Raw genomic sequence first — 24736 nt, 5'->3', positions numbered from 1 at the left:
GCAAGGAATTAGTGGTATAACTGTTTTCAAACTTTGACAGTGTTGAGACCATACACTCTTTAGGTACCATTGTAGTTTCCTCGTATGCAGTCTGGTATATGGAATTAGTAGTATGCAAGATGCCATGTAACCCAAGGCCTGCAGAATTTTTCTTGCAGGGAGTTGGGTCTTTGTTGCCATCAACTGAAAGTATTGAGTCAGTTGTCCTTGCTTGTCTGGCGTGAGATAAGCCATCTGGGCCGTTGTGTTCAAGCTGACACCCAGGAATATTCTCTCTTGTGAGGGCACTAGTTTTGATTTTTCATTTACTGTGTACCCCAGGCAACTTAACTTTTTTACGAACGCCAGATGCTTTAGAAGAATGTCCTTGCTTTCTGCTTGAATCAGGCAGTCGTCCAGGTATGGATAAATTTGAATTCCTTTTTGCCTGCAAAATGCAATTACTGGTGCCAGGCACTTTGTGAAGACCATGGGCGCAGTAGATAAGCCAAAGGGCAGTGCAGAGAATTGATAGTGCATTGAACCAGCTAGAAATCTGAGATATCTTCTGCAGTTTTGTCTGATAGGGACATGCAGGTATGCCTCCTTGAGGTCCCCAAAGTCACGAGCCAAGCTTTCTTGCCCAGCATGGGAAGAAGCTGCTGTAGTGTCAACATTTTGAATTTCGGAACATCCAGGTAAGTGTTTAGAGAAGAAAGATCCAGAATGGGTCTCCAGGCTTTGTCCTTTCTGGGAACCGGAAAGAGTCTTGAATAAAATCCTTGTCCTTGCTCCTGTGGTGGTACCTTTTGAATAGCTCTCATGTCCATGAGTGCTGTAATTTGTTTTTGAACCTCTGCCCACTGATTTGGTGGCAGATTTGTCATTCCTTTTAACCTTGGCAAAGTGTGAAAGTGGAACCTGTAACCTTGAGCTACAATGTTGAGAACCCATTTGTCTTTGGTGATGCAATGCCAATTGTGATAGAAAATTAGAAGTTATGTACCTACCATAACGTTCCATGTTAGTTGTCTTCTCTCGCCTTCTTTCTTGCTGGATGGGTTCGGAGCCAATCCTCGGCTCCGACTCGGCACTTGCTAAGCTCGAGAGTCACTTTTACCAGCTCGAAGCAGCCCCATATCCCATGATGCAAGGCGGTAATTACCCAGATCTCGTTTGGTATCTAGAGGAAAAACTGCCTATAAAAACTTTCCACTAAGGAAAGAGAAACACTAACCTAAAAAGGCTGTAATGGAAACCAGGTAATGAAGGACAAGAACTATCTGGTGTCCAAGGAAGAAGAATCTTCCAGAGAAAAGGGGAGATCAAGGTCTGTCCAGGCTAAGGGGACAGGAGGGAGGGACGCAAGAAAGAAGGCGAAAGAAGACTACTAACATGGAACGTTATGGTAGGTACATAACTTCTAAATGTTAAGTTGTCAATCTCGCCTTCATTCTTGCTGGATGGGACCGCGTCCCTAGCACCTCTATCCTGGGTGGCTCAATGGAACAGACTCTTGAGAACAGTGGAACCAAAGCTTGCCCTATCCCTGGAGGCCAAATCCAATTTTAATGAGAAACAAAGGTATGAGGAGTGGCCCAAGTGGCTGCTGCACAAATAGTATCTAAGGGCAGCCTAGCCTGAAAAGCTGTAGAAGTGGCTAGGCCTCTTGTGGAATGTGCTTTAGGTTTTGAGCGGAGTTGTTTGCCACTAAGTTGATAAATGTCAGAAATGGTGGAAGATAGCCATCTGGATAAGGTCACTTTAGAAACAGGGAGACCTTTTTTATTTTCAGCATAAGAAAGGAAGAGTTGATCAGATTTCTAAATTGCTTAGTTCTGTCCAAGTAATATCTAAGTTGGCGGTGAACATCAAGGTAATGCAATTTTTGTTCCACCCTGTTAGAATAATTTGGAAAAAATACAGGAAGATCAATGGATTGGTTTAAATTTGTCTTAGAAGCAACCTTGGGCAAAAAGGATGGATTGGTTCTCAAAGATACCCTATCCTTGTGGAAGACCAAATAAGGGGGACGAACAGATAGGGCATGAAGTTCCGACACTCTTCTAGTTGAGGTAATGGCGACAAGAAAGAGCGTCTTCCAAGAAAGAAACTTTAATGAACATGAAGCAGCCGGTTCAAAAGGGGGAAGTATCAAGGATGCCAGCACTAAATTTAGGTCCCACTGTGGTGGAGGATCCCTAACAGGGGGCTTTAGAAGGAACACCCCTTTAAGAAAGGCTTTACAAAGCTTGTGGGACAATGTTGTGGTCTGCAAACCCGACATGAAAGTTGGAGATTGCTGCCAACTGAACTTTGACTGTGGAAGAGGAAGAACCTGAGTGAAAAATTTCCGCTAGAAAATCCAAGACTGACTGAACCGGGGCAGTAAAGGGATCTATGTTCTTATCTTTCGCCCAGAGGGAGAAGCGTTTCCACTTACCAGAGTAAATCCTCCTGGTAGAGGACTTAAGAGAAGCTACTATGATGTCTCTAACGGGGTTAGAGATCATAGGAAGCCTGGCTAAGGAAGGAAGTGGAGCAACCAAGCTGTGAGGTTGAGGGAAGGAACGGACTGGTGCAGTTGACCCGACTGGTGGGTCAGAAGATCTGGCACTGGGTCCAGATGCCAAGGCTGCACCAAGAGATGACGATGAAGGAACGGGAACCAAATTTGTCGAGGCCAGTAAGGGGCAATGAGAATCAATTTGGCTCTCAAAACAGACGCTTTCTGGAGTACCTGTGGAATCAATGGAAAGGGGGGAAAAGCATAAAGTCCCTGGGGCCAATCTTGGGAAAGAGCGTCTCTGGGCGGATGGCCCGGAAGTGGGAAGAGAGAAAAGAAGTCTGGGCATTTGCTGTTTAGAGGAGTAGCAAAAAGATCGCAGCATGGGCGGCCCCACTTCTGAAAAATCTCTTCCACTATGGATTGCTTGAAAGACCACTCATGAGGCATGAGTATAGCTCTGCTCAATCTGTCCGCTATTATGTTGGTTTTCCCAGGGATATGCTTTGCTGCCAGAAACCGATGAGAGTAGATCGCCCATTGCCAAAGTCTGACAGCCTCTCGACACAAGGGATAGGACTTGGTTCCGCCTGCTTGTTGACGTACCACACCACGGACATGTTGTCCGTGTGAACTGCAATAGTTCCGAAGGGAAGAAAGTCGTTGAGGGCTTGTAACGTTAAAAGCACTGCTCTCACCTCTAGGACATTTATGTGCAGGTGGTATTCGAACGGTTGCCACGTGCCATGAACCATCCTGCCCTGATAATGCCCCCCCCCACCCGATCAGGGAGGCATCCGAAGTGACCGTGGCTACCGGGGCCGGGGGAACAAATGGTCTGCCCTGATGGACTAGAGGAGAGGAAATCCACCAGGATAGATGGCTCTTGCAGGTCTGTGTCACTAGGATCTTGTGACGCATGGGAAGCTGCTGGAAGGACCATTGTGTGAACAACATCCATTGTAGAAGACGCATGTGAAAACGGGCCAGAGGAAGAAGTGTGATGGCAGCAGCCATGAGGCCCAACACTTTCAAAACCAGCCTGGCTTGTATCTTTTTGCTGGCAAGGATGATTCGAACGTGGTTTTGGATATCTAGGATTCTCTGACTTGTTAGGTTTGCTGACATCCGAGTAGTGTCTAGATTTGCGCCTATAAAGGTAATAGATTGGCAGGGCGATAAGGAGGACTTTTCGAAGTTTAATGAAATTCCCAATTGACTGCAGAGACGTAGGGTGTAGTCTCTGGCTCGGATGAGTTGATGCCTGGTGGTGGCTGAGAGGAGCCAGTCGTCGAGATACGGAAACACCTGGAATCCTAGACGTCTCAGGTGAGCCGTGACCACTGCCATGCATTTGGTGAACACTCTGGGGGCTGTAGTGAGACCAAAGGGCAGGGCTCTGAATTGAAAATGACTGGTCCCCAGCCGAAAGCGGAGAAACCTTCTGGAGCGTCTGTGGATTTTTATGTGATAGTACGCATCCTGAAGGTCTATAGAGCACATCCAGTTGTCTTTGCCCATAAAGGGCAAAATCGATTGACGTGTGACCATCCGAAATCTCGTCTTTTTGACAGACTTGTTTAGTCTGCTGAGGTCTAATATTGGTCTCCAGTCTCCCATCTTTTTGGGGACCAAAAAGAACCTTGAGTAGATTCTGGACTCTAAATGATCTTTTGGTACTGGCTGGATGGCTCTTTTCCTTAGAAGCTTTGACACCTCTAATCTTGCAATTTCCCTTAGACTGGGTGGTACGTCTGGAAGGGAACCTTTTTGAGGGAAGGGGCTTTCCTCGAAAGGAATCTTGTAACCCTCGGATATGATCGACTGTACCCATTTGTCTTAAGAGAGGGAAAGCCAGGCTTCTGGGTACAGCGACAATCTTCCCCCGACTGCCTCCAAGGGTGGGCAGTCGGGCAACACCTCAGGGATGCTGGAAGGGCTTGTCAGAGAGAAGCTCTCTGGAGCCCTGGTTCTGCGGACCCCCCTCTGCCCCTAGGGTGGCGTCTGTTATTATTACCCCCTCTGCCTCTGGGGGTAAACTGACAACGTGCGTCAGGCGTGACTCCTTGTGATTTTCGGAACCACATTTTCCCTCCCTTCTGACCTTTGGGGTAAGGTCTAGGAGTGGAGAAACGGACTCCTACGGCAGAAAGAGTCTTGCCATCTTGCTCACACCTGGTCAACGTGTCCTTCACCTGAGGGCCAAACAAAGTTGACCCATCAAAGGGAGAGTTTGTGAAGGACGCCTTAAAGGGGTCTGCAAAATTACAGAGCCGCATCCAGGACGGGCGTCTGAGAGCCACTCCTGTGCCTGCAGCTCTACTCGCCCCATCGGCTGCATAAGAAATGAGCCGCATGGAGGAGCTGGTTATGGAGTTAAGGATTCCCAGCTGAGAAGCAATCTTTTCCTGAGCCCCTGCTGCTGAAGGATCCTGTACTAATTCTTTAAGGATGTCCCTTTGAAGTCTGGTGAAGTGACATAAATAATTCAGCGAACACATAGCAAAGGTCGCTGAGGAAAACATCCGCTTACCATACCTGTCCATAGTCCTGGATTCTTTGTTAGGAGGATGGACTGGTACGGAAGGATCTGCAAGTTCCTTCTTAGTGGCGGCCGCCACCACCATGGCATCAACCGGGACACCTTTAGTAAGAAACTGCTTTTCTGCGGGGGCCGTAATAAATTTTGAAGGTCTCCTAGGGACTGCTTCCACCGAATCAGGAGATGCCCATGCCTTTCGAGCTATGAACTCCATAAGAGGGTCGAAAGGCGGAGACACCCAGGAGGTGGAGGGTCGAGATCCAAAGGACTCCATGTATACAGATTCATCCTCAGAGGGGTTAATGGAGGGCCAGTTCACCCTCTGTTTCAGGAGCTCAAGGATGTCTGAAAAGGAGACATCCTCAGAGGGAGATCTTGGGGATCCCTCCGACTTATTTAAATCGCTATCTGATGTTGTAGACTTGGGGGAGTCTAAATGCTTCCTCTTGCAGGTCCTCTTACGTGGGGGTTCACCTGAAGGATCAGGAGAAACCTCGGAAGAGGAAGTCCTTCCCAATGAGGAAATCTGGGGCGATGGACCTCTGGGTCCGGGAGCAAGAGAGCGGGAAGAGGCATCTACAGGCACCATAGAGGGAGGAGCTAAAGGAACCGACTGCTGGCTAAGCTCTGGGGCTAGCACACTCCTCATCACCTCGAAGGCTCCCCTCCCAGGGAGAGCAGAGAGATCCCGCTCCGAAGAAACAGGGATCCCTAGTCCCACCGAAAGGGAAGGCTCCGAAGCAGATGTCGGGGCCGAGCTCACCAAGGCCGAAGCTCCGAGAGGGAGAACGGGGTCGGACAAGGGTCCGATGCCACTCGCCCCCTCGGAACCAACCAGGGAAGCCAGACGCCCGGATCCCTCCAAGGAAGGTCTCAAGGAGGAGATAGGAGTAGAGGACGACGGAGCCGAAAGGTGTGGTATCGGCTCCGACGCAGCAGCAGTAATGGTACCAATAATCTCCGGCTCCGAGCTCTGTAGGAGAGTCGAAGGAGGAATTTCAGGGGGATGTATAATAGCTGACGTCTGATGAGATGGGCTATGGAGCATCTCGGCTAGTGCCTGTGACTTTAATAGCCTACTTACCACTCTCTCTAAATCGTGGTCTGAAAGCCTCGCAGACCTCGATGATCAGCTCCGATGGCTCCGCTCCGAAAGCAAGGGGGATGCTGGAGCCGAGTGAATAGATTCCAGAGAAGGAGATCTAGACCTCTTTTTGGACGGAGCCATCGGAGCAGAGGAATGTTCAGCTCCAGGTGGAGCCGACAACTTGTCGGCTCCGAGAGGAGACAAAGATATCTTGGCTCCAGCCGGAGCCGAGACATGCTTCGACACCGGTGCCGAAGCCAAGGTATCAGCGCCGATGGGCGCCGGCACAGAAGCTTCCAACAAGGAAGGATCGGCTCCGGACGGAGCCGATGTCGACTCCGGCGGAGTCGGAACCAAGACCACAGACTTGGACACCGAAGCCTGGGTCTTGGGTGGCTTAGAGGGCTTCCCGGAGCCGACTTTAGCCGGGGAGCTCTCTGGTTTAAGTAGACCCCTAAGGATCAACTTATTTCTACGTTCCTGCAGGAGACTCTGGCTGAAAGAATGACATATAGAATGACATATAGCACAGGAGTCCTGCAGGTGTAGGGGTCCCAGGCAATAAATACAAGAAGTGTGACCGTCTGTCAGAGACATCTTCTGACAGCACGAGTCACACTTCTTGAAACCTGAGACCCTAGTATCTTTGGACATATCTAGGTGCTTAAACACTCACACACACCAATCAGTCCAATCAAGACACTAACAACTAAAAATATATTAATAATAACTAACAAAATAGTTATAAAGTAGAGTGACACAACACACACACACACACCTGAGGGAATCCTGACAGGAACTGTGAGGGTGGGAAAGGCCTAAGGCCCGAAAAACTAAACTAAAGAACTAGGACAAAAAGGGGTATGGAGCTAACTGAAAGTACAAGGAGGAAAGAATGGATACTAAAAAGACCAACAATTAGGGTTTTAGGCTCTTAAAACCTGACAAAAAGCTAGAAAAATATCACTTACCAGGAGCTGGTAAAAAGGATGACCTCATTAGCGAAGCGGCAAACGAGATCTGGGTAATTACCGCCTTGCATCATGGGATATGGGGCTGCCTCGAGCTGGTAAAAGTGACTCTCGAGCTTATCAAGTGCAGAGTCGGAGCCGATCCCATCCAGCAAGAATGAAGGCGAGATTGACAACTTAACATGTGCCAGTTTTCCTCCTAAGGGGGCTGCCAAGAGAGAGCTGTTTGGCAGCTGTAGTGGGAAGTCATTGAGGCTACTTTTTATAAGGTTGTGGCCTGTCTTCCCCTTCTTTCTGGCCTGGTGTACCCCATTGTAGAGGCCTGTAATGACCTTGTGTTTGACCTCTACCTCTTGGACGTCTGTATCTGCCTCTTTGAGGTCTGTCTGTGACTGGAAAGGACCAATTCTTTGTTGGCCAATTTCTGCTAAAACGAGGAGGCTGAACCTGTAAGAAATCCTTCACTGTTTGCATAGATTTTGCTTTATCCTCCATCTTCTTTAATATCTCCTCTGCCTTAACTCCAAACAGCACATCCCGCTGCAAAGGTGCATCCAATAATTTTGTCTTAACATGATCTGATAACGTATGTTCTTTTAACCAAGCATGCCTTCTAATGACAGAGCCTGTAACTGCTGCTCTACAGGAGGCCTCTAAGGAATCAAACCCACAATGCAAAGTATGTTTTCCTACTTGTTCAGCTGCATGCAGTAAATCCTGCATTTCTTTAAAATTAGAAGGATCTGAATCTGGAAGCATCTTTTATTTCAACTGAGACATCAAAAATTGCTGATATTTTAGCATGTGAAACTGGCAATTTAAGGCTCTCATTGCTAAAGTTGCAGATGTATATACTTTCTTTCCCCATCTGTCTAATGCTCTGGAATCTCTGTCAGAGGGAACTGGGTTTTTTGCTGATGAGGCCTTAATCCCTTTGGGTCCCTGAGAAATAGTTTCAGGGTCAGCTACACGGCTTTTATACATAAATTTGAGAGAGTCGGGGACTCTAATATAATCTATCAGGTTTAACTGGGGCTGGAGGTAAGAAGTCAGGGTTTAAACTGGATTAGGTGTACACATCATCCAAAATATCTAACACTGGCGGAATAGCAAGGGATCTGTGTTGAGGCAATAAAAGGAAGTCTCTGAGCCTTTTCTTGGATTCTGAGTAATCCTGGCCTTCCCAATGGAAATGCTCCCTCATGGTATGTAAGGTCTCCCCAAAGGAGCAGTCCTCAGGCGGACAGGCTGATGGAATTGATTCCTCAGCATTAGAATCCTCATAAGGGGGTAAGGAATATCCTAGGTCTGAGGATGAATCTGAAGAAATGGACATCTGGTCAGAAGATTCATAGTCTGCATCCTGTCTGGGCCTTTTATCAGGAGGGGGATGGGACCCCCTGATCAGGGTGATTAGGTCTTCGGCCATTTTGAGCATTTGTTTCTTAGGCATGGACGCCTGTCCTGGAGAATGCTGTATCTGTTTCTTTGTTTTTAAAGGAGGCTTAGACTTAGCAGAGGGTTTAATGCTCAACTGAGTAGGTCTGAAAACACCCTCTGAAGCTGCGGGTTGCTGAGCTACTCCGGATCCCTCTGAAGGGTTTAGTTTCGGTAGGCTGAAAAACTTGTGCGTCCGAAGGCCCAGCCATCTCCAACGTGGGAGTCGGAGGCGGCCTGTGGTTCTGCAGAAGCGGTCGTCAGGGGCTGCGAAGGTGCCTCGCTGAAAACCGGAGAACCGACGACTGGCCTAGAAGAGGCTTTGTCGTTAGTTTTGGGCCTCGGATGCCTGTCCTTGTCTTTGCACTTTTTATGTATTCCGGTCGGAAGTTCTGACGGCATGGTGTAATTGAATTTTCTGCCAAAATAATGTCGGGCAAAATCAAACAGACGTTTAATAGTGCGCTTGTTAAACCTAGCACAAAACCGACAACCAGTGACATCATGGTCTGGGCCTAGGCATGGTATACAACAGGAATGGAAATCCTTATGAGGTATTTGCTTCCCCCAAGAAATACAGTTATTAACTTTTACTGACATCAGTCTGAGGTAAGAAAAAGTTTCCCCAACGGGGTACTTAGCTTTGTAGAAGACTTCGGTTCTGGATTCGGAATGAAAATCTCAGGAGTCGGCCGACCGGCACTTGCGAACTGCTTTTTCTTCGGGCACCGCGCGGCAAGAAAGACTGAAGAAAATGGCGTCAGCTGCATCTTATATACCCCTGTCGCACTGACGTCAGGGAGGAGGCGACAGGAACAGATGCTGGACCAAGACTTTGGAACTCAGGCCGACTGGGGAACTGCCTGATGGCAGGATAACCCAAGTGTAATGACTGCAGCAGTGTAACACGAACATCAGAGAACAGACTCATTCTAGCAGTTATAGCACGTGTCTGTATTAACAGTACAAACCAAACACACTATAAGGGAAAAACAGACATCATAACGGGAACAGTACACAGAAAGCATTTCTTACCTTAGATCCCACACATTCAGTCTGCGATCTGTGCCACTAGATGCCAAAATAGTTTCATTGTGAGGAGACCACTGTACCTATTAAAGACAGACAATTAAACCCGGGAACTAAAACACTTGTAAGAAAAATAATTCATTGAGACAAATTCTTATCCAGAGATATGGCTAAACACATTTACTTCCGCCTGCAATGGAAAATTCTAGTGTTAACCTGAACAGAACTGAGACCATCAAAAACAGTTTCATAAGAAAAATACAGCCAAGAGAAAAGTACAGTTGTGTATCATAACAGTCGAAGAACTACCATCACTGTTGCAGTATTCCAAACAGCTGGGTTATCCTGTTGCAGTATTCCAAACAGCTGGTTATCTCACAAAACAACCTGGAAGTCCAGTGCGGTACCAAAGGCAAAAAATTCCATGGAGTCGTATGGCCGACATATGACCTATGGCTGGGGGTGCAAGTTACATAAGCAGACATACAAAAGAGTAAAAGCTTCAGACCATCTCAAAGCCAGGAAACCTGGAAACACCCATGAATACCAGATAGGTAAATGTCGGCTAAAATAAAAGAAGGCTGAAAATCTCCCCTGTCCATGAGAAGTAGGGCAAAACCTAGTTAAAGGTAAATAAGGGGATAGTGTGGGAAGAATTACTTCTATAGTGATCGGCAGGGCAGCTACCGTTATGCTAAGTTCTTAAACAACTGGATTGTGTCCTTCCTGAAGCATTCCAAACTGTTAGGTGATTCTTAAAACTTAGTGTTGAGGGTGGGCAGATCACTCATAGGAGAGCTGTCAATTAATCCAGAAAGAACTGACCTGGCAAAGAAGGCTCGAGATCTATAGACAGAATCTACCCTGTAATGCTTCACAAAGGTATGTATAGAAGACCAAGTTGTTCTAGGATGGTTCTGGAGTTGTCACCTTCATAAAACATTCTAGAAGAGTCCACTGATCTAGTTAAGTGTTTTACTGATGAAAGTAAACATTTGCAATGAGAGTGTGCTTTTAGTGTTGAAGGCAAACATTTGTCATGCTAACAAAAAGAAACAGACTTAGAAATCCCTTTAGCAACAGTCTCCCTTTCAAGAAGCCAAGCTGGGGAACCCAAACAACTGGTCAGTCTTTCAGATGGGCATGATTTTGTCCAGGTAGAATCTGAGCCATCTGAGTGCATCCAAGAAATGGAGCATTCTCTCCCTCATATTTTGAGGATTAGGGAAGAAAGCAAGGAGACTGATGGCCTGAATGAGGGATAGTTCATTGGCTACTTTAGGCATAAATGAGGGGCTGGTTCTCAGAAGCACTCTGTCCTTTTGAAAGATAAGGAAGGGAGGGGATGCCATCAAGGCTTGGAGCCCAAACTCTTCTTACTGAGGTAAAGGCTACTAGAAGTATGGTTTTCCAAGTAGAAAATATGGGAGAAGCGGAAGCTGCAGGTTCAAAGGGAGGTAGAGTGAACTTTTCAAGGACAAAGTTAAGGTTCTAAGAAGGTGGAATAACTATCCTAGAAGGATTTAAATGAAGGACACCTTTAAGGGACTGTTTTACCTCCAGTCTGGAAAGGAAGAGGGGTCTGGAGGTAAGCATGCAGAAATGTTTGATGTGTGCCTTAACTGAGTATGCAAGACCAACTTTAAGTAGCACATACCAACACGAAAGGAAGGGAGGAACCACAAAATGAAGATGGTCATGTTCTCTAGAACTACAGCAGATAAAAAATTTGTTCCATTTGGATAAACAAGACTTTCTTAGATAGGTTTCCTTGCCTCATGAATATTAGGCCAATAAAGGATAAGATTGGGTGAAGTGCTGAGCAGGTCCACTCTGCAAAGTAACTTGCGATGATGAGCCTGACTAGGTGGCAGAAAAGGGGTTGCCTGGGCAAAAAAGGAGTCTCTAGCAAGACTTTCTGGATTGTCTCTATGGATCTTTAACAAGACCTTGATGAGCAGTGGCAAAACAGAGAAGTCAAAGAAAAAAGAAGTTATGTACTCACCATAACGTTCCATGTTTGTAGTCCATCTCGCCCTTCATTCTTACATATGGGTTCAGAGCCGATCCTCGGCTCCAACTCGGCCTTTTTGCAAACTCAAAGTCTTCTAGCTGGCTCGTGGCTAGGTTGGTATCCCATGGTGCAGCAGTACAATCTCCAGACCTTGTTTGCTGCTAACTATATTTTGAGAGAAAAATTGCCATGGATTCAAAGGACAATCATAAGGCCTTTTTCAGCTATGTTAGGAACCTGGGTGGAAACTCCCAGATATGCTCAGAATTAGTCCAAAATGATACAAAAATCACTGAACCCACAGACATTGCCAACATACTGGCAGACAGGTTCAGTGCAAACTTCACCCCCCTCTCCCCCCCTAAAGGAGAGATAACTATCCCAGCAGAGTGTAGCCTCCCGGACATCTCAAATGCGCAGGTGAAAGCTGCTCTCTCTAAAGCTAAAAACACAGCATCAATGGGACGGATGGTGTCCCGGATGTGTGCTACACGAGCTAAATGAGGAATTAAACCCGCACATAAGGCAGCTGTTGAATCTCAGCCTTACCACAGGATACGTGCCCAAGGAGTGGCGGCCGGCAACTGTGGTCCCACTCCACAAAGGCGGCCTCACGGACCCTGGTAATTACCCCCATAAGCTTAACAAGTCTAGTCTGCAAAGCTATGGAGAGGATCATAATGGAGCTCATAAACAAAGATATAGGGGACTTGCAGACATTGGACCCGACCCAGTTTGGCTTTGTCAAGGGAAGATCATGCCTTTTGAACTTGGTGACTTCGAAACGGTTACCAAGGCCATTGATGAGGGAAAGGCAGTCCATACAGCCTACCTTGACCTTGCAAAGGCTTTCGACAATACCCCACTCAGGTATTGTAGAAAAACTTACCAGCTTAAATGTAAACCCATATGTCACAAGATGGGTTGCAAACTGGCTTAAGGACAGAACCCACAGGGTTAGAGTTGCTGGCGCTATGTCAGACTCCAAGCCGGTCACAAGTGGTGTCCCACAGGGCTCGGTCCTTGGCCCCCTATTGTTTGGCATCTACTTCTCAGAAGTACAGGCCAACATGGGAGGACTTTGGCTGACAAAGTTTGCAGGCGACTGCAAACTGGGCCATAGTGGAAAGTGCATCGACACGGATATCCTTCAGAAGGGACTCACGGAAACAGATAGCTGGTGCCAGAGCCATGGCCTGAAGTTAACGCCAAAAAATGTATAGTCATACCCTTCGGGAAAAACAAGGTAACCCCAAGCTACCATATAGGTGGCAATCCACTAAGCAAAGAAGAGGTTATCAGGGACCTGGGGACCCAGGTTGACAGTGGCCTTTCTTTTGACACTCACGTTGCTAAAGTGGTTAGAAAGACCTTCTACATTGCCCACCTGATCATGAAGGGATTCACATCCAGATCTAGTGAGGTCATTGTTCCCCTGTACTCTTCACTTATCAGACCAATGATCGAGTACAATGCCCCATTCGGGATGTATCTCACCCGACATCTGCAGCCATTGGAGAGACCCCAAAAGTTCCTCACCAAAAGGATAAAGGGACTCCAAAATCTGTCATATGCTGCCAGATTGAAGAAACTCCAGCTCTATTCAGTCACATACCGTCTGCTCAGAGGTGACATGTGCCTGACATACAAGGCCATGTCCAACCCGAATTAATGGACATGCTCCACCTCAAAAATCCAAATCCACCAAAACCACTAGAGCAAGCGACTTAAACCTTAGCACGGATATAAATAGGGCGTCTTGGGAGGGATAGATTTATCACTCAGAGACTCCCTATGCTGTGGAATAAAATCCCGGTCCATGTGAGGCAGAGCACCTCGCTGACTCTGTTCAAGAGAAATCTAGACCTGTGGATGGGAGATCGTAGGTTTACCCCGGGAATCATCTCTGTGTCACTGCTAGACAGAGGCACAACAAACTAATGGGCACAGTATTTTTTCATATAAGGGGTGGCGTAAGCCACAAAAATTTGGGCTAGGCTTATAAATGCCTTAGGGCAGATAGCCTAGTATAAACCTATGAACCTATAGAGAGAAAGAACACAAACTATCCAGAAAGAAAAATAATAAAAGGTCTCCAACTTAAGAAAAAAAATTTACTGTCTAGATCCTTCCAGGATGGGCGAAGGAGGGTGGGTTCGTAAGAATGACGCTGTATTTCTGAGCTGATAAAGTCACAAATTGCGAGGCGATAAGGCAGACTTTACCCAATTTATAGTAATCCCAAACTGGACACACAGTTGGATAGTGGCATCTCTGGTTTGAAGAAGTAGATGCCCAGTGGTGGTGGTCAGGAGCCAGTCGTCCAGATATGGAAACACTTGGAATCCTAGACGTTTCAGGTGAGCTGTCACTACTGTCATACACGAAAACCCTGGAGGCTGTGGTGAGACCAAAGGGCAGAGCACGAAACTGGTAGTGACTGGCTCCCAGCCAGAAGTGTAGATGGCTCCTCGACACTGTCCATTTTTATATGGTAGTACGCGTCTTGGAGGTCTATTGAGCACATCCAAGTGTCCTTCCCTAATAGAGGGAGTATAGACTGCAGTGTCACCATCCAGAACTTGTCCTTTACGGATTTGTTTAGTTTGCTGAGGTCCAAGATGGGCCTCCAGTCCCCTGTACGTTTTGGCACTAAAAAGAATCTGGAGCAAGTCCCAAATCCTACTTGGTCTGCGGGGACATTTGCGAGCAACTTGTTCACTTCCACAGTTGTTGATCCCTGTGATTAGGTGGAACATCCAGGATCCACTTGGGAACATGAGGTGGAAGAGTAAAGGGTATGGAGTAACCTCTGGTGATAATTCTTTGTACCCATCTGTCTCGAGTGATACTTAGCCAGGCTTCCAGATACAAAGAAATATGACCCCCAACTGGCTCCAGAGAAGCACAGTCGGGCCCTGCATCAGGAGCGCTGATAGGGCAAGCCTTGAAACGAATCGCAGCCTCCCTGGTTTTGTGGTCCGCCCCTGCATCTAGGGCGTCTACCATTCGCTCCTCCTCCTCCTCTGCAGGAGTCACCTTGTACATCCTGGAAAAACCTCTGGGACTTCTTGAACCACATTTTACCACCTCTCTGACCCTTGGGATATGGTCTAGAGGGGACGGTAAAACGTACTCCCACAGCAGAGTGTGTTTTGCCTTCTTGCTCACATCTGGTGAGTGTGTCTTTTACCTTAGGTCCAAACAATGAAGAACCGTCAAAGGGGGCATTGGTAAAAGTAGGACTGAACGGCTCAACAAAATTACACAAGCGCATCCAGGAGTGCCTCCTTAGGGAAACTCATGAACCCGCTGCCCTGCTCGCTCTATCGGCTGCATAAGAGATCAGCCTCATGGATGAGTTAACAATGGAATTCATAGGTTCATAGGTGGGTAACTAGGCTATCTTCCCAAAGGCATTTATAAGCCTAGCCAGAATTTGTTGGCTTTCGCCGCCCCCTTAAGATTAGTTCCCTGTGCCTCTGTACAGCAGAGCCACTGAAGTGATCCCAGAGGTAAACTTTGTTTCCCATCCACTCATCAAGGTTTCTTTTGAAGTGTTAGCGAGGAGCTCTGCCTAATGTAGACTGGGATCTTTATCCAAAGCATGGGAAGTCTCTGGGACAGGAATCTATCACTCCAGCACGTCCTATTTATTGTTGTGGTGAGGTTTAGATCCCTAGAGCATGTGGCTCGAGGGGATAAGGTTTTCTTTAGGTGGAGCATGTCCATCAATTCTGGGTTGGATATGGCCTTGTATGTCAGGCAGAGATCACCTCTGAGTAGGCGGTATGCAACAGAGTACAACTGTAGTTTCTTAAGTCGAGCTGCATATGGCATCTGTTTGAAGCCATTGATCCTCTTGGTGAGGTACTTCTGTGGTCTTTCCAGCTGTTGCAGGTGTCATCTAAGGTACATCCCAAATGGGGAGTTATACTCTAAGATGGGTCTGATGAGTGATGAGTAGAGGGGCACAATGACCTCTTTTGATCTGGATGCGAACTCTTTTGTGATTAGGTGGGCCACGTACAAGGATTTTGTAACCACTTTGGCAATGTGATTATCAAAGTTGAGATTATTATCTACTTGGGTCCCCAGATCCCTTGTTACATCTTCCATATTTAGGGGACTACCACCTATGTGGTAGTTTGTGGGTACTTTGTTTTTTCCAAAGGGGATGACCACGCACTTGGCATTTAGCTTGAGGCCATGATTTTGACACCAGGTATCCATCTCCGTGAGACCCCTTTGGAGTATGTCTGCATCAGCCGGAGAGTCAATTACAGCCCCTAGTTTGCAGTCGTCTGCGAACTTAGTCAGCCATAGTCCTCCTGTGCTTGCCTGTACCCGAGAAGTATACGCTGAACAGGAGGGGTCCTAGGACTGAGCCTGGGGAATGCCACTTGTAACCGGTTTAGAGTCAGACCTAGCTCCCGCAACTCTCACCATGTGAGTTCTGTCCGTGAGCCAGTTGGCAACCCATCTTGTGACGTAGGGGTTTATGTTCTGGCTGGTGAGCTTGCCTATAACACCAGAATGGGGAATGGTATTGAAGACCTTAGTGAGGTCTAGGTAGGTTGTGTGTACCACCTTTCCCTCGTCTATAGCCTTGGTAACTGTCTCAAAGTAGTCCACCAGGTTTAGGAGGCATGATCTGCCCTTAAAGCCAAACTGGGTAGGGTCCAGTGTTTGGAGGTTCCCAATGTCTCTGTTAATTAGTTCTATGATGATGTGCTCCATAGCCTTGCAGACCAAGCTAGTCAGGCTTATAGGGCAGTAGTTCCCAGGGTCTGTTGTGGCTCCACCTTTGTGGAGCGGAATAATTGTTGTTGTGCGCCACTCTATGGGTATATGTAGCCTGTGGAGAGGCTGAGTTTGAGCAGTGTGTTTTAGGTGAGGGGTTAGTTCGTCTTTGAGCTTGTGTAGAACTCAGCCTGGGACACTGTCTGATCCCATTGATGCTGTGTTTTTAGCTTTGGAGAGGGCTGTTTTAACCTGAGTGTCTGAGTGTTTTAACCTGAGTGTTCCCCTGTCGCTCGCTCGTTCCTGCCTTAAGGAAGCCTCCCTCAACCAACCCACCGCGTGGCTCCTAGACTATAAGTGGAGACGCTGAAGAACCACTATCTCAGTGAGAAGGCACAGGCTGTTCTCCTGCTACCACTAAAAGTTTAAAACTATTCCCCAAGGAAATTTGGGAAGCCTCCCTCAACCAACCCACCGCGTGGCTCCTAGACTATAAGTGGCGACGCCGAAGAACCACTATCTCAGTGCGAAGGCACAGGCTGTTCTCCTGCTACCACTAAAAGTTTAAAACTATTCCCCAAGGAAATTTGGGTAAAAATACATACCCTCATCATACTATTATTAGTCTATAAAGAGTCTTGCAGGCAGGTGACACAACAGTACCTATCATCTAACCTGGCAGCCTTTCCCCAAAACTTTATGCCTAAACATTACAGTCTTAAGTCCCTATACTTTTCTTTTGTTATATAGCCAGCGAGTTAATAAAGAAGCTGGTCACAAACTTTACCTGACTCAACTACTACCTTTTGTATTGTGTTTTAAGCACTAAGAAAAGAATACTGCAACTCAAAAGCAGTCCCTGTACTTACACGTAGCAGGCTTTAAGACCTTGCAAACTCCTGACTGGTGAGTCCCCGCTCCGCTTCGTCCTCGCTGCGCTCGGGCTCGCTCCGTGCCCCACCCTGCCCCCTTATCCCACCCGCCCCCACTATCTCTACATTTATCAGGTCAGTAAACCCATCCCACTAAACTCTGATCCAATAACAGCCCCCTGGCAACTGAATATTTCTCCTCCCACAATCCCGCCCATCTACCAATACCTTAACAAGCATTTCCAACTCCACCTACTTTGACAGCCATTCGCTTACACATAATCATGTGTAAAGTAATGAACTCTATTGTTCCAATTCTAGCTTTACTCTTATTTATCCCTTACTTTGCATCCAGATATGAAAACTACACTCTATTGGGTATTCATTTCCCCAATGGTCACACCTGCAACTATACAAATCATCCCTCTTATCTTACTTCTATCATTTACCCCACTACAACACCATACTTTAAAAATGAGTACCTAACTCAACGATACCCCAAAGTAACCACTACTAAACATGATCTAAAGATACTTTTTAAACTACTTAGACTTATAGACCGACTGAAAAAATGTATTGCCAAAGATGGGGATATACACCCCAACCCAGGCCCAACTATCAACCTTGATTCCACAACCTCAAACTTAGCTTCAAAATCTTCCTGCTCTCTCCTTATGTTTCATCTTAATCTAAGAAGTATAAATAACAAGGTTCAGAATCTACATGCTATATTAGCCATGCATCTCCCAGACATTATGTGTTTAACTGAAACCTGGCTTAAACCATCCACAAAGGATGAAGAGATACTCCCACTTGGGTATAATATGCTGAGGGTTGATCGGATAAAAAAAAGGGTGGTGGAATAGCTGTAATGTTTAGAAATACTCTGAATATTATTTTGAACCCATTACAACCTCCCAAGGTCTCTAATATGGAGCTAATTGCCCTACAAATATGCCTAAATAAACACAAGACCATTAATCTCATTGTAGTTTACATTCCTCCTGGGAAAAACTTAGAAACCTTGGAAATAACCCTAAGTTGGTTAGCCATGAACTACCCCCAAGAGACCATCATACTGGGAGACTTCAACATAGACTGGTCCCAATTCTCTGACCAGACAAATCCCCTACCCATTAACCTATATGGCTATTCCCAAAACATTACGTCTCCCACAAGAATTGGAAATACTAAGCAAAAAGAAAGCACCATCGACTGGATTCTAACCAATAAAGATACACATAACTATACCACAGGTACCCTCCCCAATGATCTTAGCGACCACCTTGTCACTTTTATAATTAAACATAAATTGGTGATCACAAGACCTCCTATATATAGACTTGTTAGAAATAAGAAATTTCTTCCAGCTCTTTTCCTAGATGAACTCAAATCCTGTAACTGGTCCATGCTAAAAACACTTCCCCTAGATGAGAGTGTGGGTTACTTCAATGACACATTTCTAAAAATACTGGACTCCCATGCACCAAACCGCCTTATAAGATCAAAGATCCGCATAGCACCATGGCTAACTAAGGAAACTAAATCAAAAATTAAGCTTAGAGACCAGGCATGGGACAAGTGGCGATCCACGAAAGCGCCCATAGATCGCATTAAATTTCAGCAACTTAGAAATTCTACAAAGTCAGATATCACCCAAGATAAAAAGAACTATTACTGTCACCTCCAGGATAAACACCAGAATAACCCAAAGAAGTTTTGGGCAGGTTTTAACAACCTCCTTCACTCTGGGAAACCTTCAACTCCTACCCCCGATAAACTTACTGGAAAAGATCCTGAAGAAATAGCTAACATGTTTAACTCATTTTTTACTGAGACCAACCAGTCCCTAGCCAGTAAGCTACCTTCCTCTACATCTTCCACAACTACTTCTACCCCCTCCATAACCAATGCTATTGGTAAATCTCCACCTGCCTTTAACCTTCATCCAATATCCACCTCCTACATTAGCACCCTACTGAAGAAACTTAAACCATCCAGTTTATCGGCCGATCGACTCCCAGCTGAATACTTACAAATAGCATCAGATGTTATAGCCTACCCTATCTCAATCCTGATAAATAGAAGTATAACAGAGTCTAAAATCCCCTCTCTGTGGAAAATAGCATATGTCATCCCACTTCACAAGGGTGGCTCCTCCACGGAAATATCAAACTTCAGACCTATAGCAATAATGTCCCCAATAGCAAAAATAATGGAAAGGTGTGTTCACAAGCAACTCCTGCACTATCTTACTCTAAATAATCTTTTGTCCAACACTCAACATGGCTTTCGCCCCCATCACAGTACAACTACCGCCCTCCTCTCCTTTGTTGACTCAGTCAACTGCAACCGTAATAACAAACTAATTTCCTCTGCTCTCTTTCTGGACCTGTCAAAAGCCTTTGACATGGTTAATCACCAACTACTGCTCCACACCCTAGAAACCCTTCACCTTGACTACTCAGCCCTAAGCTGGTTTGATGCTTACCTTTCTGGTAGACAACAAGCTGTCCAGTGGCAAAGCAAGCTATCTCATTTACTACCTAACACCATAGGAGTTCCCCAAGGCTCTATACTTGGTCCCCTTCTTTTCTCTGTATTCATAAACGATCTCTATTCAGTCATCCCGAAAGCCACCTGCATTCAATATGCAGATGACTCCACACTGATCTGCTCCGATGCCTCCCTCCATAATCTCCAAGTAGTTACCCAAAACTGCTTTGCTGCGGTTGAAACATGGTTCATAGAGAGGAAACTTATCCTGAATCCAACAAAAACCAAGTTACTACTAATTTTCCCCACCTCAACCACTTCCTTAGGACAACACCCTCCACTTACTAATAATGTGACCTTCCACGTTCAGTCCACTAATGGTACCATCATAGAGCCTGTCACAAATGCCAAACTACTAGGTGTCACTATCGATCACAAGCTCAAATTTGATATACACATCAGTCAAACTATAAAAACTGTAAACAAGAAACTAGGTTCCATGTACAGAATTAAAAACTTTCTAACTCCCAATACCAAACTAACCATTGCACGTACACACTTTCTCTCCACCCTACTGTATGCCTCCCCAGTATTCTCCTTCCTCAATAAAACTGAGCTCAAACTCTCTATGACTTATAACCATATTGCCAAATTTGTAACAGGAGAACCGTACCATACTCATCACTGCCTAAACCTAAAAAAAACTTGCCTGGTTAGAACTTCCCAATCTTCTTAAACTTAATCAACTTACTGAAGCATTTAAAATAATCAATGAACCACATAAAACCCCCTCAATGAACAAACTTTTAACCCCCTATTCTAATCTCAGCTGCCTCCGATCTTCAAATAGTGTACTGGTACAAACTATAAAATCTAATAACTTAGGTGGGGATGCTCTTTACGCTAATTCCATAGGAAAACTATGGAACTCCCTACCTAATAACCTAAGACTAACTACCTCCCTCAGCCAGTTCAAAAGTAACCTTAAATCATTCCTAAAAGCTCAGTGGCTATGTCCCTGTACTAAACCCGACTAGTCCTAAAAGTCCCTATAACCTCCATGTTATTTCCCAATGCCATCTCTCTTCTCTCTTTTTCCACTACCGCCCTGCTATACTATGTTATATGATCTCTAGTTCATCGCAACAGCCTTCTACTCATTAATCACTATGAGCATGTTATGGGATAAATCTTTACCCTTCTCCTCGGGGAATATAATTTAATCTTTAATATTGTCTAGTGAACCCATGTTTTCACTTATCCACATATTACATGAATTACTCAAATTATAGCTAAGTTTTAAATTGATGTCTCTTCCTACTATGTTATCCAGAATTTTTATTATGTATGTAAACCAAAGTCTTGTTTGTATTTATGTGGAGGTTTTTCTCCCTGAACTTTTGTGAAACTGATATGTTTAAGTTGTGGCTCATCTTACCATGTAATTATGAAATTATTGAAATGTAACTCAAAGTCTTGTTTTTTTTTTACTGTGGAGCTTTTCTCCCCGGGTCTCTGCTGAAAATGGATATGTATCCAGTTGGACTAACCCAGTAAACAAATGTAAAATAAATAAAATAAAAATAAAATAAATAAAAATAAAATAAATATTTCAGGGACGCTACATTCTTCTGGTATGGTTATGGGCCCTTTTGGGGGTGGGGGGGGTGAAGTTTGCACTGAACCGTCTGCCAAGATGTTGGCGATATCAGTCAGTTCAGTGTATTTTGTGCCATTCTGCAAAAACTCCGAGCAGATCTGAGCATTGCCACAGATTCTTAACATAGCCAAAGAATGCCTTGTGGTTATCTTTGGAGTCCTTGGCAATTTTTCTTTCAAAGCTCGCCTTGGATGATTTTATGAGGGATCGTAGTTTCTTGCTGATACTGATCAGAGATGTCTTCCCTTCTTGGGATTTTACTCTTTTCTGTACTAGTTTCCTCCTTCTATTGTATAGCTTGTTTATGGCAGGAGTACACCAGACTGGTTTCCTTTTCTTGGAGGAGTGAGTCTTGGTTTTGCTTGGGATGGCACAATCCATGCTTTGTTGTAGCTGCCCGTAGAATGCTGTATAACTGCATCTCTTGCATGCATTAGTGTTTGGTGGTAGGAGGAGGGGGTTGTCTGTGTACATGAGGCAGTTGTAACATTGCCTCAAAATGCCCAGATTCACCAGCTGGACTGGAGAGTACACCTGAAAACAAGTTATGCACTCACCCTAACGTTCGATGTATGTAGTCCATCTCACCTCACATTCTTACCCGTGGATTCGGAGCCGAATATCGGCTCCGACTCGGACGATTTTACTAGCTCAAAGTCTCTCACTGGCTGGGCTAAGAGGATATCCCATGGTGCACTGCTCCATATCCCCACATCTAGTTTACTGCGAAAAAACATTTGTACTCCATACACACATCACATCCATATGAACAAACTGATCAAAGGGACTCTGCAGGTGACAACCTAACCTCCAAATCCTCCAGGCAGGGGGAAGGTGGGAGGGTAAGTAAGAATGTGAGGCAAGATGGACTACATACATCGAACGTTATGGTGAGTACATAACTTTTTGATGTTATGTAGTCCTATCTCGTCTACATTCTTACCCGTGGGACAGCGTCCCTAGCACCTTCATCCTGGGTGGCTCATAGGAAAATACTTCTGAGAACTGTGGAGCCAAAGGAAGATCTGCCCTGGAGACCACGTCCAATTTGTAATGAGAAACAAAGGTGTGAGGAGAAGCCCAAGTAGCTGCAGCACATACATCATCCATTGACAATCTAGCTTGATAGGCTGTGGATGTAGAAGCAGCCCAAGTAGAATGTGCCTCGACTGGAAATGGCAAATTTTTACCTCCTGCCTGATAGATGAAAGAGATACAACTGGCTATCCATCTAGACAGCGTGACCTTGGATGCTGGAGAACCCAATCAGTTTTCCAAAAAGGAGACAGAGTTGGTCAGATTTCCGGATATCTTTTGTCCGGTGTAGATAGAAGCGTAACTGTCTATGTACATCCAATTGGCGAAATCTAAATTCTGCCTTGTTAGAAAAGTGGGGAAGAAAACCGGCAGCTCAATGGACTGATTCATGTTAGACACAGAAGCCACTTTAGGAAGGAATGAGGGGCTTGGTCTAAGAGAGACCCTATCTTTATGGAAGGTTAAATATGGGGGTTTGATGGAGAGGGCTTGAATTTCCGAAACCCACCTTGCTGAAGTGACGGCTGTTAAGAATGCTGTTTTCCATGTCAAGAAATTTAATTCACAGGTAGCTGCAGGCTCAAATGGTGGTAGAGTAAGAGCTTGAAGAACAAAATTGAGATCCCAGGGCATGACAGGTTCGGACACTGGGGGACGAAGCAACAGAGTACCTTTAAGGAATGCTTTGCATAGTCTGTGTGCCACGTAACTAGGTTCATTCACTATGTGGAAATTAGATATCGCCGCCAGCTAAACTTTGATGGTGGCTGAAGTGGACCCCTGATAGAACAGCATAGACAAGAATTCCAGAACTGAATCTATTGGAGCTGTGTAAGGATCAATGCCTCTAGTATGTGCCCAGATAGAGAACCTTTTCCATTTGCTAGAATAAATCTTTCTAGTGGATGGCTTATGAGAGGACGATAATATATGGACCACTTCCAGTGAAAAATTATGGCGTCTGACTAGCGATGGAAGTGGAGTAGCAAGGCTGTCAACCGGAATGTCCTCAGAGGGGTGGAACTGTCCCAACAGTGTGTCAGTAAATCTGGTAGAGGGTCCAGAATCCAAGGAGTGTCCACAATGTATGGTTGAAGAAAGGGGGACCAGACTTGACGAGGCCAGTGTGGAGCAATCAGAATCATTCTGCTTCGCAAGGATTGCGCTTTCTGAATCATCCTTGACAGGAGGGGAAACGGAGGGAAAGCATAAAGCAGACCGGAGGGCCAATCGTGAACAAGTGTCTCCCTGGGCGACTCCCGCTGTGGGGGGGATCAGCGTGACATAGTTGCTGCATTTCGCATTGAGGGGGCTGGCAAAAAGGTCGCAGCAAGGGTGACCCCATCTGCTGAAGATTCGCTCTGCAACCAGGTGATTCAAGGACCACTCGTAAGGCATAAGGATCGCCGGTCTGCTTAGCCTGTCCGCTATTACGTTGGACTTCCCCAGAATGTGCGTTGCCACCAGAAACCGTTGGGAAGCTATTGCCCAATGCCACACTCGCATAGCCTCTCTGCATAGAGGGCAAGAACGGGATCCCCCTTGCTTGTTGAGATACCACACTACTGACATGTTGTCTGAGTGTATCGCAACAGTCCCTAGAGGAAGAACTTTCTGAAGTGCCTGCAACGCAAGAAGCACTGCTCTCATCTCCAGGACATTTATATGCAAATGTATCTCGTGTTCCTGCCATGTGCTTGGACTGTCCTGCTGAGATAATGCCCCACCCCACCCCATCTGGGAGGCGTCTGTGCTCACTGTGGCAACAGGGACAGGTGGAACGAAGGGCTTTCCCCCGTTCAAATTGTTGGTGCACAGCCACCAACGGAGGTCCTGCTTGCACCTGTCTGAGTAAGATGGGATGAGATAGTGGGAGTCTTTGGAGAGACCATTGGACAAAGAGGAACCACTGAAGAAGTCTCACGTGTAATTCGCTAGAGGGACCAACATGATAGTTGCTGCCATGGTCACTAGGAGTTGTAGAACCAGTCTTGCCTTCGCTTGTCTCAGGGGCATCAGCATGTGTATTTGTTGTTGTAATACTGTGATCCTTTCTTGTGGTAAGAATGCTCGCATTCGAATGGTGTCTAACTCTGCTCCTATAAAGGTGACACGCTGTGAGGGCAATAAGGCAGATTTTTCCCATTTTATTGTTATGCCCAACTGGTGACATAGACAGATGGTAGCATCCCTGGTCTGAACTAGTTGATGCCTGATGGGGGCGGTAAGGAGCCAGTCGTCCAGGTACGGAAACACCTGGAATCCCTGATGTCTCAAGTGAGCCGTCACCACTGCCATACATTTGGTGAACACCCTGGGGGCTGTGGTGAGACCAAAAGGCAGGGCTCGAAACTGGAAGTGA

General features: G+C 45.9%; 1 protein-coding gene across 1 annotated transcript in view; it reads right to left on the bottom strand.

Moving 5' to 3' along the window:
- Nucleotides 1-24736, bottom strand: part of RBBP4 (RB binding protein 4, chromatin remodeling factor) — a 677648-nt gene that overhangs the window by 166825 nt on the left and 486087 nt on the right. The window contains 1 exon segment of the mRNA XM_044059943.1: nucleotides 9558-9634. Coding sequence (XP_043915878.1) covers nucleotides 9558-9634 — 77 coding nt within the window.

Source organism: Protopterus annectens, chromosome 1.part2, assembly GCF_019279795.1.
Source record: "Protopterus annectens isolate FY-2018-M chromosome 1.part2, PAN1.0, whole genome shotgun sequence".
Lineage (NCBI taxonomy): Eukaryota > Metazoa > Chordata > Ceratodontiformes > Protopteridae > Protopterus > Protopterus annectens.
The sequence above is the reverse complement of the archived record's forward strand: the minus strand, read 5'-3'. Positions and strand labels throughout refer to the sequence as shown.